The 16,804-nt window shown below is 37.8% G+C and overlaps 1 protein-coding gene across 2 annotated transcripts in view; it reads right to left on the bottom strand.

The window, feature by feature from the left end:
- Positions 1–935: 935 nt before the first annotated feature.
- LOC145769388 (uncharacterized) overlaps positions 936–16,804 on the bottom strand; it is a 33,785-nt gene continuing 17,916 nt past the window's right edge. The window contains exons 14-30 of one of the 2 annotated variants that reach the window (XM_082581007.1): positions 16,504–16,663; positions 15,836–16,084; positions 14,624–14,827; positions 14,394–14,501; positions 13,875–13,993; positions 13,500–13,579; positions 13,304–13,428; positions 12,468–12,601; positions 11,575–11,805; positions 9,949–10,056; positions 9,018–9,122; positions 7,902–8,120; positions 7,641–7,823; positions 7,241–7,498; positions 6,950–7,018; positions 6,326–6,456; positions 936–3,594 (exon numbers count right to left, since the gene is read on the bottom strand). In XM_082581007.1, the coding sequence (XP_082437133.1) occupies positions 3,471–3,594; positions 6,326–6,456; positions 6,950–7,018; positions 7,241–7,498; positions 7,641–7,823; positions 7,902–8,120; positions 9,018–9,122; positions 9,949–10,056; positions 11,575–11,805; positions 12,468–12,601; positions 13,304–13,428; positions 13,500–13,579; positions 13,875–13,993; positions 14,394–14,501; positions 14,624–14,827; positions 15,836–16,084; positions 16,504–16,663 (2,607 nt within the window). In that variant the 3' untranslated portion in view covers positions 936–3,470. The remainder of the gene's footprint in view (positions 3,595–6,325; positions 6,457–6,949; positions 7,019–7,240; positions 7,499–7,640; positions 7,824–7,901; positions 8,121–9,017; positions 9,123–9,948; positions 10,057–11,574; positions 11,806–12,467; positions 12,602–13,303; positions 13,429–13,499; positions 13,580–13,874; positions 13,994–14,393; positions 14,502–14,623; positions 14,828–15,835; positions 16,085–16,503; positions 16,664–16,804) is intronic. The other variant, XM_082581008.1, reaches the window with a different exon arrangement.

The following is a 16,804-nucleotide window of genomic DNA, read 5'->3' as shown; positions in this document are numbered from 1 at the left end:
TTTGCCACGTATTCTGTTTCATATTTAACGGTTGTGAAAACTTTTCTCGTTACTGGAAAGAGTCTGAAAAGACTTTAAATCTACCATTAAATATTTGGATGGCTCCGAAGAATATATAAAATTTAATGCACCTTCCATGACAGGTGCTCAATTTTCCCCAACCTTAACGCTTTTGTATGTCCCCGTAGATATAAATTAACTTAATCATTACACCGGACGTGTATCAACAGGGAAAACAGAAACCTTGTTTCCTGAGCTTAACATATTATCATGTAACTCGGGGATTCTGCATTCTATAAAATGGACTGGTTATTATGGTGGAGTGGCTGGATAACCTTAGTGCTAGGGTTGATTTCTGCATGACGTATATATCAACAATTGCAATGCATTAAAACACCCCAATCATAAAAGTTGTCTCCACATGTAATTGGCATAAAAACTGTCTGGACTTTATTGGCAAATCGGTAAAACTCTTTTTCTTCCAATAAATGAAGGCTGTAGAATAGAGAAGTATATGCTTCTAGACTTTCTGCATTTCTACATGGCAAAAAGGAGTTCTTATTTTGTATTCTGTTTAGAAGGTTAGCTTATCAATTTTTTATTGCAAACTCTTTCATGTCCTCCTCGTTTCCTCACAAATGACCAGTTTTCTGATTTTTGAAGTCAGATTTTCTCAAATGAGGACATTTCTTCGCAATCGAAGGCTCTGGGTCAGACAGTTTCACAATGCGTCCACGGACGGAGGTTACAATAAGCACTCCACAAAAAGCGCAATGTCCAAGTGTTTTTGTGGAGATTAGTTGTGATAATCTGTCAAGGATCGATATGGCTATCCATTCATTTTTACATTGATTCAACGTCTACACAGGCTGCATTAACATAAAGAGGACTGAATGGAAAGCTGCAAAATATGCTGCGAAAGTCCACATCAAATGAAAACGTCCCATTTGTGTTTATTTTAAATTTGCAAGGTTGAAGCAATGTAACAGAACACAGTAACCATTGCGTGCACAATGCGCATTTCAATAATGGAATGGTATTAACAGTATTTAAAGACAAATATGATGTTTTGCAAAGTCAAACAATTTGAAAACCCATTTTCACTAAACGCGACACGGACCCTAGATCACTGGCAAAGAGCCAAACAAATTTGGTTAGAATTACTCATTTACAAAAAGTGCAAGTTCTTAAAAAAAAAAACTGATCTCTCCAAAAATGAACATTTTCCAGCTAAGACAATCAGTTTTAGCAAATAAACTCACAAGTACTTACGTATCGATCGTCACCCAGACAGCAAATCAGTCGTTTTTTTACATTGATTTGCTGTCTGGGTCTGTTCTTGAAATATGAAACTATCAGATTAAATATTAAGGGGTCCCCTAATCCGAAAATGCTAGCGGCGCACAGCGGATGAATACTTTTGCAGGCATCAACATTCCACTTCAAAGTGAAACCTTTAAACTGTAATTTTTAATGTACTTCTGACATTCAAGAACACTTTACTGCCAGATTAAGCTCACTTTCTTAGTCAGATTCCTACTACAGTATCAGTTAGCAGATTAATAAATATTGTAACTAACGGATTTTTAACAACGTATGTTCAATAGTACATGTTCATAAATCACAAAAAATTAAACTATTTACAAAAAGCAACATCACTTACAAACACAGAAAGAAAACACGTCATAGTTTGATTGTCATTCTCACAAATAAGCAATGTGACGTCACGAACGAAGATACAAGCAAAGTTCGAGATTACATTCTAGAATCTAGAATGTTTTTCAATCCCACAACAACACCTTGCAGGTGAAGTCAAAACTGATTTATCACAAGCTTTATTTCACTTTGGGTTAGATCCTAGACAACATAACCGGTCATTTTTACATTGATTCAACGTCTGCAGACGTAAAAATGACCAATTTTGCTGTCTGGCACCAGCAGTGAATTATATACCGATTAAGCAAATCTGGTGAAAATGCAACTTATTTTAAGGCCTATTACACTTTTTCCAATGCAGTAGCCTTAATTTGTTGATTATAATCGCCGATTACTGATCTACAGATAAACTTCGTGCAAAGTGATTCTCAATTATTAAATCTGACGGTCAACATAATCGGCCGATTAAAGAAACGTTATAGGAGCATCCAAACCTTAGTGTTGGATTATAATGAAAGCGGATACTTAAAAAACAAACTTAATCAATCAACTTAAAATCGGTAATTTTAAGTTTCATGTTTGCAGTCCACGATGCTAAAGCAATGCGCTAACTTGGGTATCGCTTCCCAGCTAGAAAATCAGTCTTTTTTGCAATGATTTACCGTCTGCGGCTGGTCGATCAAATTAATTTTTGGCTGTTCAATTTTCAATAAATAAAGCATGCAGTAGCACAGACTGTTGTATGAAGACATTAGCGACACAAACAAAAATAAAATCAACAAACTTAAAATAAATTGTCCTTCCGCAACATGCATAGTTGCCAACAACAAAGTGGAGAAAGTTGAAAAGATTTTTCTCTGTCGGTTTGGTCCGACAAAACCGATGTCTGCATAGCAAGAAACACAGTTGTGACATTCATACAAGGCCTCACTTTATTTTTCAAACTGCTTACCGTCAGGTGGTAAGGTTTAAAAGAGCCTTTTTAATTTTCTAAATTGCCAACAATTCATAGTTCCTGAGATGATTTGAAATTATGAAAGTTGCATTTTTAATTGTTGGAAAATCTGAATTCGCATCTCACCGTTTATGCGCAAACGACACAACTGTCATATAAATGGAAAACTTTCGGCATCAAAGTTAAAAGAAAATAAGCAAATAATCCTTCACTTAAAATGGAGATATAATGAGGAAAGGCGATATCCGGCATACGATTTTGACGTTTAAGCTTCTCAACTTAAACATTACGTGCAATAAAATGTAATTTCAATCTGCCTCGAAATTTACACCATGACAATGAAAAAAATTCGATTATTACATGCGACTGCCGCCCATATCGAAAACTTGATTTGAGAAGCATTGAAACAGTTCAAAGCGTTTAACAACAACTCAAACGACTAGAAACTATATGCTTATTTAAAATAACGAATGTGGCGTGAAAAACTTGTAATCGAATGCTCAAGATTTCCAACTCTTTTTTTTACATTTTTTTTTCGATTGTCTTGAAGAAATGCACTTCACCCGATCACAGTGTGCTGACGGTGAATAAGTAGCTCAACGGCAATTAAGTTGTCTGTACGTTTTTAAATACCCAACAAATTAGCTCATAAATCCACTCATTTTATACTGATTTAACGTCTGCAGACGTTGTATCAATGAGAAAAAGATGAATAGTGAGCACAACTTCTGTTTATCAGATGTGCATTGTGCAACTGTTTGTTACTTCAGTCTATGCAAAGATGCGTAGAGCACTTTTGTTTGCAAATGCTGTAATCTGCATCTCGAATATGATGTGTGTGTGTTTATATGCATCTTCTTCATCTTCCATAAGTTTTGGATCTCTTCCTTGGGATGCGTGGCCCATTGCGCAGGTCTTCCACGTATTTAGGCTCCTCGGTTTCAGATCCGTGCCGTCTGAAGAGGTGCCTCTGACAATTATACCTGAGAAGAACGTGGTGCTTGTTCATTGCAATTTATACAAGTGACACTTGAAAGTCATACATTTCAACACTGCCCCAGACAGCAAAATCCGGCATTTTTAAATGAATTCAACGTCTGCAGACGCTAAATCAATGTGAAAATGACGGGTTTTGCTGTCTGGGGTGTTGCTCGTGTTGTCAATAGAGCATTTTGAAAAATTATATTTGATTTGGTGCATTCTGGGCGTATTTTCAACTCTAAATTGTGATAAAAGTTTAAGATAAAACTTGGCTTATGTTGTTTCACAATCGCAAATGTGTAATATTTTGAAGGAACGATCAACAAACAGATGTGAATAACAAAAATTGTCAAGCTTAGCCGCTATTAAATAATATTTATGTCACAACAAACACTTTAGAGCAGTGGTTCTTAAAATTTTTGAAACACGCCTTCCTTTTACAATTCTAACAAAATTCGTGCCCCACCTTGGTACAAAATCAAAAAAAAACAATAAGTAGAACAGCAATCCGTTCATAGGTAAGTTGCATCAATGCGAAGGATGTAACTGTTTTTTTGATACTAAATGTATAATTCGAGGATTAGTAGCAGAAAATGCACATCTCAGATCGGCTTCACAGTTAAGTTTGTCTCTAAGATTTTGTCTTTATGTTCATGAGAGTAGAAAAAACATTTCCGCACAAGTAAGTGGATGAAAATGGAAGAAGTGCGCGTATAGCCACAGCACCCACACTTTTGTAAATGTCTGTACATGTTTCACCCAGAACTCAGTTAGTGGCATTGCTTCAAAGTCGTCCCTTTCTGTAGAATTTCATGTTAGCTCCAAGAATTCCTCTTGTAAATTGTCTGTGGGGTTTCTTCTCCCGAGCTATCATGTGAGCAATTCCGAAAGACGTCTCTGCAACTTCCGCCGACGACAATTGCAGAAAGCACTTGCTACTTGCAATCTTTATTTTTTAAAAAAGTCTTTCTTGCATTGGAAAAAAGCTAAAGGTTTGCTTTGATGGTCAAGGTGTTTTTTTTAAGATGACGCTGCGAACGAGTTGGTCCTAAAGCGTCGTTGCGCAGATTTTGAAAACATATGACGCATTGGGGTACAACTTGGTCATTTACTTATTAACTATGGCATCTATAAAGTCAAAATTCAGCTAATCTTCGTCATACTTTCTCTTTTTTCCACTTATTTTATTAAAAATAAACCTAATTACATCAATGTTAAAACAAAAGTTTACTCATGGTACTGTTGTAGAGTTCGGAATACTGCTGTACTTCTAGCCTCTGTCACTTGTTGGTCAGTCGTTGCCATTATTATTACAATTAGAGCTCGAGGCTGCTGTGCCAAAACACCGTTGTGTTACGAGAGTTAAGGTGTCGCAGAAACATTTAGCAACGTCTAAAACATCACAAAGAATGCGAGATGTGACAACAACACGCTCTACAAACACTGGTACTGTTGTAACACAAAGTTTCATCTTTAACAATCGACTGACAGCGTAGTTGCAAAGACATGTTTAGTCATAATTCATGCAGAGTTTTTTTCGATTTCCTGCGCTCCCCTTGTGAGCCTCACACGCCCCCCAAGAGGGGAGCGCCCCCAGTTTAAGAACCACTGCTTTAGAATATAGGCTAGCTATTGTGCTGTTCCAGCATCTGAATTCTGAGCATGACAGGGTAATGTAACTCACATGGTAAAACAATGTTAGTAGAATATTATTACATAACATAATAATTATTCATTACAGTAACAAGTAGGTAACAGGCGGCAGGCATGACTGGTCAGGTATAAACAACAGCTGCAAAGTTTAAAACCAAACAAGTGGTTTCTAAAGTGACCAACATGCATTTCCATGTAAATTAAAAACAGTAAAGCCAGCCTATCATTGCTCCTGCATAATCTTGAGCACCCTACCTGACTAAAACATACGAACTATCTGCAGTTTCAAAACTTTTTAACTGTTTAATGACAAAAATATCAGCTTTACTATTTTCGTAAAGCTATTCCAAGCGATCATTAAAACGTCAAATCTCCGTAACAACCGTTCCACTTAAGATAGCATCCTGCTCAAATGTGCTGTCTGAACACAGCACAACCTTTAGCTATTCGTTTGTAGTATTGGCAATTCAAGAAAACTCGGGGCTCTTCGACGTCACAATCGAGTTTTTCTTTTATTGTAACCTTGTGCAAAATATTGCCTTGAACACGCAGTGTTTCCAAATATCATTTACACTTGTAACAGTCAGCAATTCGGTAAACAGAGAACATAAATTACATTTTGGGCAAAAGAAACGCTAAGATATTCGAGGAGCTTTTCGTGTAAACTTTTGTGGGTGTGCTGCAGCACTCCAGCACACAGTAGTGAGCAGCTCCTGGTCGTCATCAGTTCCTTAGAATAATGTGTTTGAATTTTTTTAGATGCAAATTATGAAAAAAAAAACTATAGAAAAAAGGTAAAAAAGCGATTGATTTAGTTAATTTACTTGCTTTCGCTGAAGAAAAACAAAATCGAAAATTGTGTCCTCTTACACCCTTACAGCAGTAGCTTTTAAACTTATAAATGACTGCTGTAATGCTGATGAAAATAGAGTGCGCAAAAACTCACCTTAACAAATATTAAAAATGGTCCCAGACAGCAAAACTTGTCATTTTTACATTGATTCAAGGTCTGCAGACGTTGAATCAATGTAAAAATGACAGATTTTGTTGTTTGGGACAATACAAAGCATGCGAGCTTACTTATTCGTAAACGGCACGTCGCATATAGGGCAGTGCCATGGATGAGGAATGTTATGGTCATTCAGGTGCTCCTTTAGTTCTGCCACAGTCTTGTAAATTCGTTTACACACACCGCACACAAACTGTGTGAGCTGAAATGAGTTTAGTCAAGATATTAAAATTTGCATATTAAATGGTTTGCTGACTTGCAAGTCTAGAAGACAAATTATTGCAAACGCCAATCATATCTAACAATAATTGTGTTGACAATGTTTTAACTTTTCACCACATGTCCCATGGGTCTCATTGAGACAAAATTGAACTCAAATTGGTTCCCATTGAGCAACGAGTTTAAATAAAACACAACTGGCATAAAAACACGAATTTTACACGTTTTGATGGGAGTTTTTCCAATCGAATTTTTGACGTCTTTTTACTGCAATTCGAAAAACTTGTCCGCAAAATTCCTCCACAAGGAAATATGTCTGGTTGTTTGAGCTGGCGCTTGACGTCGTTCATCACTACGTAGGCCTACGTCGGCAGTCACGTGTGGAAAAAAAACTTTTGTTGTGCTAATAACCAGTCTGGAGTTTTGTTTCCTTTTATTACAATAAGTCATTTTATAGAGCAGTAAAAGTAACTTACCCTGATGTTTTTTTTCCGAGATTTTGTATCATGCTCGAGAGAGACAGCCATCTCAGATACGTCATCAAGCTGTTTAATGAAGCAAAAAGAAAAACGATTAAAAATGATATTTCCCGTTTACTGAATTACATCAACGTGGGAAAAAAAGACTTTTTATCGATTCGTTATCAATCGATAATAATACTCATACGATGACACGCAGCAAATTAAAGAAAACTTTATAGTTTTAAAGATGGCATTTAACTATGGCCATGTTTAAAATTATGACAAGGAAAAAAATGTATCGACAACCTTTTTGCGAGAAGATTGGCGACGTCTGCTTCTCCACGCGGAAAGGTGGGGACCCTCTGTAGCTTCTCCATCCTCGTGGAACTCTTCTTCTTTCTCATTTTGAATTACGTCTTCCTTCATTGTATTCTCGTCCATCGGTGGCGATGTCGGATTTTGGACAGTTTCTTGGTACTCTTCAGGATGTGATGGAGTTGCAATTTCTTCAAAAACTTTCGAGTCCGTAAGAGGAGGAGGAGTTACAGATATTTGATCTTCTTTCTATAAAATCAACCAGAAAAATCAGTCTGTGGAACGTATTTTAATGTTAAACCAAATTACTTCGATGTTTCATTATTGTACATTACAAATACCAATAATCTAAATTAAAAAAATGTAGTGTAACCTAACGAAGGTGACATACTGGTGTGCTGAAAACTGGATCAACTTTTTGTGGCTCTTCCAATGTGTCCGGATTCATATCGTTTCGGATGATGAGGCTCCGGAGTCTTGCGCTCTTCCTGTCGATGCTGTGCTGATGCTGGATGTGGCGAGCGCAATTATTCCTCTTCGTGAAACCGATGGCGCAAATGGCACAAGTGAACGGCTGAGAAGAAAGAGGAAATAAACAAAAAAACTCTTCTGGACACAATCCCTGTTTTTAATTCTGATATCACAAACAAACCTTGATCTTGGGAAGATCGTTGACTGCAGGAGAAGGCAACATGGTTGGTGGTGTAGAGGTTTCCTGAAGCGGGAAAGGGGACTTAGAGAGTCCATTGACCATTGTAGGCGGAGGAGAGTATTCAGTGCGCTCCTGGATATCGCTGAAAGTAGCTACCTCTTCCAAGCCATCATGAGGGAGAGAAGAAAGACTCTTCTTATGAATTTTGATGAGAAGTGCCTAGAAAGAACATAATCAAATAAAGGCATTGTTTTGACAGTATGTAACGTTGTATCAACAATACAAAACATATACATACTACCATATTTCTAATGCCAATTTTAATCTAAATCCAACTTCCTACAGAAACTAAAAATAAAATTACATTTCGTTCTTCACAAGCAAGGTTTTATAGCGAATTTCCTTTGATCCACACAAGCACAAAAACACAGGGCTTAAAAGCCTTTACTCAAACATCAAAATAATAAATACGTCATGAACAAAAGTCGAACATTTTCATGTAAACTGTTTATTCGCGAATAGTGTAACATAGTGTACAATAATCTTTAAGTTGTAAAATACCCGGAAAACGGTCAAGAGGAGCTCAAAGATTTACATTTCTACATGATTTTCAACCATACATTGAACAGTATTGAAAGATGGCAAGGCGCAAGAGATCGATCCAACTGGAACATCACTGTTCATTGAGGGCTAAATCAATGATGCTTTCAGAGAGAGAATGTAACATCTATTTGTTATTCTTTTGTCTGGTGTTGAGCTACAAAGCATCACTTGTAATTTTAGTATAGCAAAATTTGATATCTAACCGCCACTTTTATAGCCCATTTACGGACTGCAAATGCATTGATGAAGGCTGTATGGCAGACAAAAATGTTCGGAAATACTATTACGCATCTATTACTTTGTGTTAAAAAAATAATGTTGAATTCTGTGCTGTTGCTTACTAATATCTGGTTCAACATCAAAAGTTACATTATTCGCCAAAAAATAACATTACCCCTCGCAAAGCAATTCACCAGAGTTGTGGTTCCTACGTGATGTAGAAGTTTTTCATGCGCTTCTACATTAAACCAGTTTGATCCGGTTGCTCACTGAACAGAAAATGACGTCTCTCACCTTAAAGTTGGGATAGTCTTTTGTGATGTGATGCAAGCGATAGAGATGGCGAACCAAGTTCGACCGGTTTGCAAAAGGAAGCTTGCACAGGCCACAAATGTAACGCTGCAAAAGATCAACAACAAAAATGTAAAAGAAATGTAGAGTCACTTTTTGAACATTGATTCGTACGAAAAGGATTTGTATCGAAATGTCGAATTTCTGTTTCGATGATACACTGGTCAACAGCAAGTTTTAATCAGAGACCCGGTTAGACAATTTTTGAAGGGCTTTTAACGCTGATTCCGAAAATGTCCTTACTTTTTTCTCCAGCACACCAGATTTTTGAGATATTTGAATTTTTGTTGTTTAAATTTGACCTATAGCAATGCAAATGCGAAGCAATGCAAATGCGACACAATTTGACGTAATAGTGACAATTTTGACCTCAAGCTTGCGCAAAGTGGGTTTCGCAATGCATTGGGATTACTAGTTGCATTTCAGAAACGTATTTTTACATTACTGAATACGCAAAATACGTAAAAAAACCTGCAATCTTAAAACGCAACTATTTACATGATGTGTTTTGCTTGATGTGTTAGAGAAAAACTGAGCGCAGATTCGGAATCAGCGCTGAAAACTCATCTGGAAAAGTTAAATTGTATCTCTGAGACTCTGATTAACACATTTAGCACTTCTTGACTTACAAAATTTGACTTAAAAAGCGGTAAACGTGAGTAGCACCACGGAAGGTTAAATCCACATGTTGTTTAAACAAGTCTCAGACTCAGGACAAATTTTCCAGCTCCCGCGGAAAACCTCAATATCTTAGATTCTACATTTGCTGGTGTCATGCGTACAAGAAGATGGCTGCATCTTCCCAGGCGTCAAGGGTAAAAACACGATCCTATGATGCTGCCCGATAAAGTATGAATACGAAAGCAATTTTAACCTTGTTGCAATGTACAGCGCCTTCCTGGGGAGAAGCAGTGGTTTCTAAACCAGATTTTAACGGATCTTTGTCTTTGCTTTCAACAAGTTCTTCTATTCCGTAGTTATTCTGAAAACCAATTGTTTGTCAGCTACAACGGTGAAGATTATGAAACCTGACGTTAGTTATAGCCAGAGCCGCGTTAACCGCCCCCCGCACCTCCCGGCCGGGAAAGGGGCCCACTGATTTTAGTCTGTTTCAGGTTTTTTGACTGTTTAAAAAATAGAAAAGCTGCTACAGAAGCTAGATATTCAATAGCTTAATTATGTAAGGCCGTATTTACTACTTCCCAAACACTCGGCTGGGGGCCCACTCATATTTATCAGTTCGTGCAGCGTTTTTCGGGTTGTAATTTTACATCTATCGGTAACATTTAATACGTAATTTTTTCTATTTTTGTAAAATTTTCTCGCTCGCTCAACCACATTTTATTCATCTAGGCGGCAAAATTAGGCATGCATAGTTTCAACAGTGGATTAAGGGAGTAAAAGGTGTTTTGTGCCCCACAAAAACTAACAAAATGATGCAATATTTCGAAGTAAACACTGTGTACTCAAATAGCCCAGTTAATTAACAATTAGATTAACAAATTTCATTGTTAATCGAGATAGGTTATAAAGTTAAATGTACCGTGAAAAAGCTATCGGTGAAACGAAAGTCAGGACACCTCAGATAGATTTTCGAAGTTCTAGACTGCTAAAAGGCTACACCACACTGGGCTATAGCCTATAAACTTTTAAACAATAAATCCTTCTGTGATCGTAAATATTTTTTTAAATGGTATAAGCTAACTTGACTTTTAAACCAAACCCCCTACCCCAATCCAATTTTTATTTGATAAATTTGGTTACATATTAAGGGTGCGTCTTGATAAAGAAAAAAAAAATATTGTTCCTTATATAGATTATATGTGTCAAAATTGTCTGGGGGCAAGCCTCCACACCCTTTTAAAATTATTTTCAACTTCCTCGACTCTTTTTCTACATCCGCTACTGTATTGTCGGCACGGCTTGTTAGACCTAACTATCTTTTTCCAGAAAATCTTCAGTTTGTTCACTGTTTGCAAAAATGGTAAATCTAAATTTTTCCCCACAATGAAAAAGTTTACGACCCTAAATGCTTTCTTGTTTTTATTTTTAAGCGCCATCACTAAACATAGGGGACCACTAGTGGATTTCCGGGCGGGGGGCAAGATGGTGCTCAAAAGGCCCTGGTTATAGCTATGCTTTGTCGCATCACCATAGTACACTTGGGTTGGAAATATGACTTTTCCAACTGAATGCGGAGAGGAAAATGTTCATGTTCGTCCGAAGTGAACTAAACACTCATTTAAACCAAGTTAAGAACATACACTAAAAAAACACAAGTCCATAAAACTGTTGTTGAAGTTACACAAATGAAACTGAATCTCTGGATGTCAGTTATCGCATTTGTGATGTAAATATTACGGGGTGGCTAGTGGCTACTCAACTCGGACACTTTATAATTTCACGTCAATGCGACAAACAATAGTTTCTTCCAGTGGAATATTTTCCAACTGAAGAGCAATCCCCACTCACTGGAATCATTCGATCACATTCTACCTACCTCGCATGCTTGCTCATCCATGTCCAGACTAAGAGCTGGAGATCCATCGCCCATCTCTACAATCTTTTGTGCCTCTTGATCCGCGTATTCCTTCTGTTCGTTCATTGATAACGTCACCAGCATATTATGACGTTCCTCTGAACCACGTTCGAGTCCATGACGTCGGTAGGCGTGACGCAGCAAGTTGGAGCGGGTAGTGAAGCGCATTGAGCAACGAGCGCACATATAAGGCTAAAAGTCATGAATCACGTTAAAGTAACGCATACCAACGTTGTTGTAAACACGAGTCTTATTCTTCACATCAACAATGCAAAGCATTCATTCCCACAAAAAGTTTCGGACCAGAATTTTGCAATTTACGAATTGCGTTTATGTGCTGTCTAAATTACCCTCTGTAAATACGTTCAATGTAAATCCAACAGAATGAAGTTAGTCCCCGTTGATGAAAACGTCTGTTTTCGACCAAGTGGACAGCCCAAACTTAATTACCATTACTATGTTGATTACCATCAATATCAAGCAACTATTGGTCACGTAATTGTATGAAGATGGTTACTGGCACCAGGGCTGCGCACCGTAGCTTACACATATCCCAAGAAATGATTACAGTAGCTTACACATATCCCAACTTGTTATGTCGTTTCCAGTCATAAAGCATTGCGCAGCGTTTCTTTACAGCAACGCCAATTAAATTGGTCAAGTTTTATTCAAACAATCAAAACGTTGTATTTTCAAAAATAAACGACGATTAGGCCTACATGACCATCTACTCTTTTTCAGAAGTTTGCTGGGAAATGAGTCGATTACCGTCAAGATCAACTAGAAAAATAATTCGGTCGATGCAATGCTTGAAAACGCACAGTGAGATTTTACTCTTGTATCTTCATAAATACCTTGTATCCGGTGTGTGTCATTATGTGGCGGCTAAGCGAGGAGGCCCATGGGAACGATTTACCACATTTTGGGCATTTTCGTCCCTTCAGGCCATGGCTGGAGTTAATCAATCCCATGGACTTGTGGCGATTGGCTGGAAATAACAGCGTGAATTTAGTGATGGCACATTCAGGAAAATTGTTTCACCTCAAAAATAAAGTGCTATAGCTTATGTTAACTTACGTTGATCGACTTAAATTAAAAAATATTTTAAAACTTCAATAATACAATAGTTGTAGAAAATAATGATTTATTGCGTTTAAAAAAACAACTTTTTATTGCAGTTTTACCGTCAACCAAACCTTCATAGTAAATCAACATACTGCTTTCAATGGGCCTGGGTTCGAATCCAGGTGTGATCATAGAACTTATGAAACAATAAAAACCTTGTCTTTTATTATGTATGCAAAGAAGGATTGGCAATGACTGAGACAAGGGCACCATGCAAAAATAAAGATGCCTCTCCATCATTAATTGCATTTCAAGCAAAGAAAGCACTTAACCGTTAAAATCACAGGTTTATTGTTGCTTTTCTATCAGCGTCAAGTGATTGGTGAATATCTAGACGTAAACAGGGGAAACTTTAGTTTACTTGTATTTAAAAAAGCTACCAGTGTGGTTCAACCGAGTCAGCTCTACTGTCTTTTTTTGATACAAGTAGACTAAATGCTTAAAGTTTAGTGAAAAAGTGAACACCCATAAAAACGGTCACGCTACGCCACTGGATGTAACAGATAGCAAATGTAACAGACACCTGTTCAAGGTCACAAAGCTTATGTCGCAAATTGCAACTCACCATTCAAATGAAACTTCTTGCCTTTCATTGAAACCATAGTGGGTCGGTCGTCGTTGGACTTGTATGACGAAATAGAAGAGTATGACTTGGAAAGTTGTGATTCGCTATTAGGATCTCGTATGTACCTTTAAAAGAACGCATTGTTTGTAGTGCTGCATCAACGATGCCCCTCTAAATCAACTAGAGACTTTCTCACCTGCCTCTTTCATCCCTTGTTTTCGGAGGCTCTGGAATGAACTTCCATGTTAAGGATGGCTGTGCCTTTTCGCCTGTGACCTGGAGGAAATGAGTGGAATGATGAAAAGAGAATAAATCATATTATTGGCGCAGAAGACATTGTCTGGAGACAAGAATGCCTTGAACCCCTTGATAAGGGATACGAGGGCTAAACTTGAGACCATCTTAAAGTATATTCTGTATCCATCCTACCTCAAGAGACGTCCTAATTAAATTGTTATTTGACAATGTCAAGAACTGTAGAACTGACGTTGAATCTTCGTAAAAGTAACTTGATTTAAAAAACCCTTTATAACACATTAAGTTTTACACTAGAGCTAGACAATAGACGCACGTTGTCAGGTTTTGACTTGGCGACCACCATCTGGTACTTTCCTCGTGATTCGTTGCCGTTAGAAGGCGCCTTTTCAGGAAGTGAAAAATGGTTTTGTTGTTCAGTGGAACTGAATTTCTCTAAAAAAAGGAAATAACCTGATTTACATAAACATCGTTTTTAACCAGATAAGGATAATAGTGTAACATTTTAGCATGGTGGCTACCATTCATTCACAAGTAGGCTACAAAAGGCTGATTGAAAATGTTTGGTGTTCGAGTTGCTTCCTTCAAGCAGGGTGTAAACAGTTTCCTGGGAAGTTAAATGAAAGAAATATTCTTCAGGATAAAATGTAACATTTCAATCTAAAGTTAACTGTTGCACATCTGTAGTTACAATTTCTCTGGTACAAATCTATAGTTACATCAGCTCACAATGATGCACAGCATGCATTGTAGGCTTATACGTTCTTTTCAAAGCGTTAAAGAATAGTTTTACTTCTCAGATCGCGTGCGATGTTTCATGGGAAAACCCCCTTACCTGGGAGCGAGATTGCAGACGACTCTTGAGCAAACTTAATCAGATCAGTGACGCTTGATAACTCCCCGGCATTTTTTGGAGGCAGCTTTATTTTAGGTTTGTTTAAGTCTAAAAGAAAAACAATAGCAACAACCTACTTAGAATTTTGGCCTTATTTTGAACTTTAAAAACACGCTGGCTTATGTGCATTTAACGTATAGCTTCTACAAAAATGGTGGCCTGAAATTTACCGTCGATCGATTGGTTTTGACCATTGGCGGCAAAGTGACGAAGCATCAGTGCCGATGACGCATTCTTCCATGGTTTGAAAGAACTTTCGTCACTAGGTGAAACCTGCATACTAGAGTCACCAAGTGGGGACGGGTCGGGAGAAAACCCGTAGTCCCAATTCAACTCTCTATCAACAAAGCGTTGTGCAACATCTTCATCTCCTCCTGTAACAAAAATTAGACTATTATCGTTCAAAACAAGGAAATGTTGCAAGTACTACAACAATATTGTCGGCTGTATGGACAAGAGGCGAGAATAACGTGTGCGTGAGAATATGTGCGTGAGAATGTGTGCGTGAAAACGTATGCGTGAGAACGTACGCGTGACGCTCGAAGGGACGTCGGTTCGACACCGCTCTCGAGCATACGACTGTCTATCGACAAGACACATTATGACGGAAGCAGCTGACTCGACGACCACATGTCCTTTTGCTGGTTCCAGTTATGTCTTGTATTGCAACTGTGACATCGCAATACAAGCAAAATAATAAATTATAATTATCAATGCAGCAACAAATGTGCAGCTGTATACCAAGCCTTACCATTGTAATTTGAGCTTACAAGAGCACGTGTAGCGGCCATATTACTATAATGCGCGGTGTCTGCTATGTAGTGTCTACAAGTGTAAAGGTTGCTTTACAAGCATCAATGTCTTCGACGCTACCACCTTGTTCAATTGGCACAAGTTGAGTATGGTTGAATGGGTGTGTTTGAACTGCGCTGAGGGCTTGTTCTATAAACTAACACGTTTTCATTTGATTGCTATCCTTGGTTCTCAATACACACATCCAGTCGTCGAAGTCATTTTAAACGTATTCGATGTCGTAGGAAGATCAACGTGTTGAAATAGTTACAATCAGACTGAAAACAGAGCTGCTACGATCACGCCGCTTGATCTTCGTAAATACGAATTTGAACCAACGACCAAGATATCGTCTCAGAGATTGGCAATTTGTAGCCACTGGCTATCATGTACAATTGTACAGTGCATGCCTTAAGTTAGCTGCTCAGCCGTACACACGGAGGCTCGGTAGCGAGAAAAGCTACCTACGAAAAAGCGAAACGTCGTCGATTGACATTATTATTTCGTCATTTAAAAGCCCAAGTCTTCCTCAGATGAGCTGTTAGATCAAACTGTTAAAAAAGATAAAACAACAATTTCAAATTTGTTACCTTCATTGTATGGATTGTTAAATTCTTCGTTTATGCTCATAGCAGAATTAGCTTCTTCTCTTTGGGATGAGTTTTCTTTCCTCATTGCAGACGCAGATCGGAAGACAGATGGATCAGAGAAATGAGCATCTATGGGAGTGAAAACGGATTGGGGTTTGTTCTCTGATGAAGTGTCGTCCTTCCACTCAATGGAAGTGGAGTGAAGAAGAGATAAAACTTTAGACATGAACTTCTCAGGATCTGGATTACCTAAATAATAAAAATCAACATTTCAACGTTTTGTGACGTTATATTACCACAAAGTGGCTCATATATTACTGAAACCTACACCTAACCATTAATATGAAAACTTTGCTATTTTATCCCAGTTTTGAAATTAAACATCGGGAATGGAAGTTGTATGGACCCACGGCATCAGTACGAGTGAGGTACAATGTTACATGCTTCACGTATTCTCAGGTGTGAAAAGAATTCAAACCCATTTGATGAGAGTTTCAAATCAGTGTCTTTCGGATCTTATGAATGGTTACGGCGTGTAGCCCAAACTACTGTACTATGCAAAACCCGAACAATCATAATTTATTTTCAATACATTGTCAAAAATTTATCCATCGCAACAAGTTAGAATACGTGAATGATCAGGATTTTGGTACAAACTTTCTACGTACTCGACACAAAGGAAACTGCTTCGTCATAATCTCTTTGAAAATGAGTCAGCATTTTTGTAGAAGCTTCATAATAAGCTTTGATCTTGTGCAATGGTGTTAGCTTGGGAACCTGTGTAGACTTCGGCATTCTGGATGGAGGAATCCCCATGATGGGCTGGGTCTGTGAACAGAGTCGACATAACTAAGAAGAGTAATAGGATCGTTATCTCTTTGATTACACCTGTCTTCGAATCCACCATTTTCATGTCAATTTGCCGTCTTTTGACGTTAAAACATAAAAACAGCAAAAAAATGTGTCTTT

This window comes from Aplidium turbinatum, chromosome 4, assembly GCF_918807975.1.
Source record: "Aplidium turbinatum chromosome 4, kaAplTurb1.1, whole genome shotgun sequence".
Taxonomy (NCBI): domain Eukaryota; kingdom Metazoa; phylum Chordata; class Ascidiacea; order Aplousobranchia; family Polyclinidae; genus Aplidium; species Aplidium turbinatum.
The sequence above is the reverse complement of the archived record's forward strand: the minus strand, read 5'-3'. Positions and strand labels throughout refer to the sequence as shown.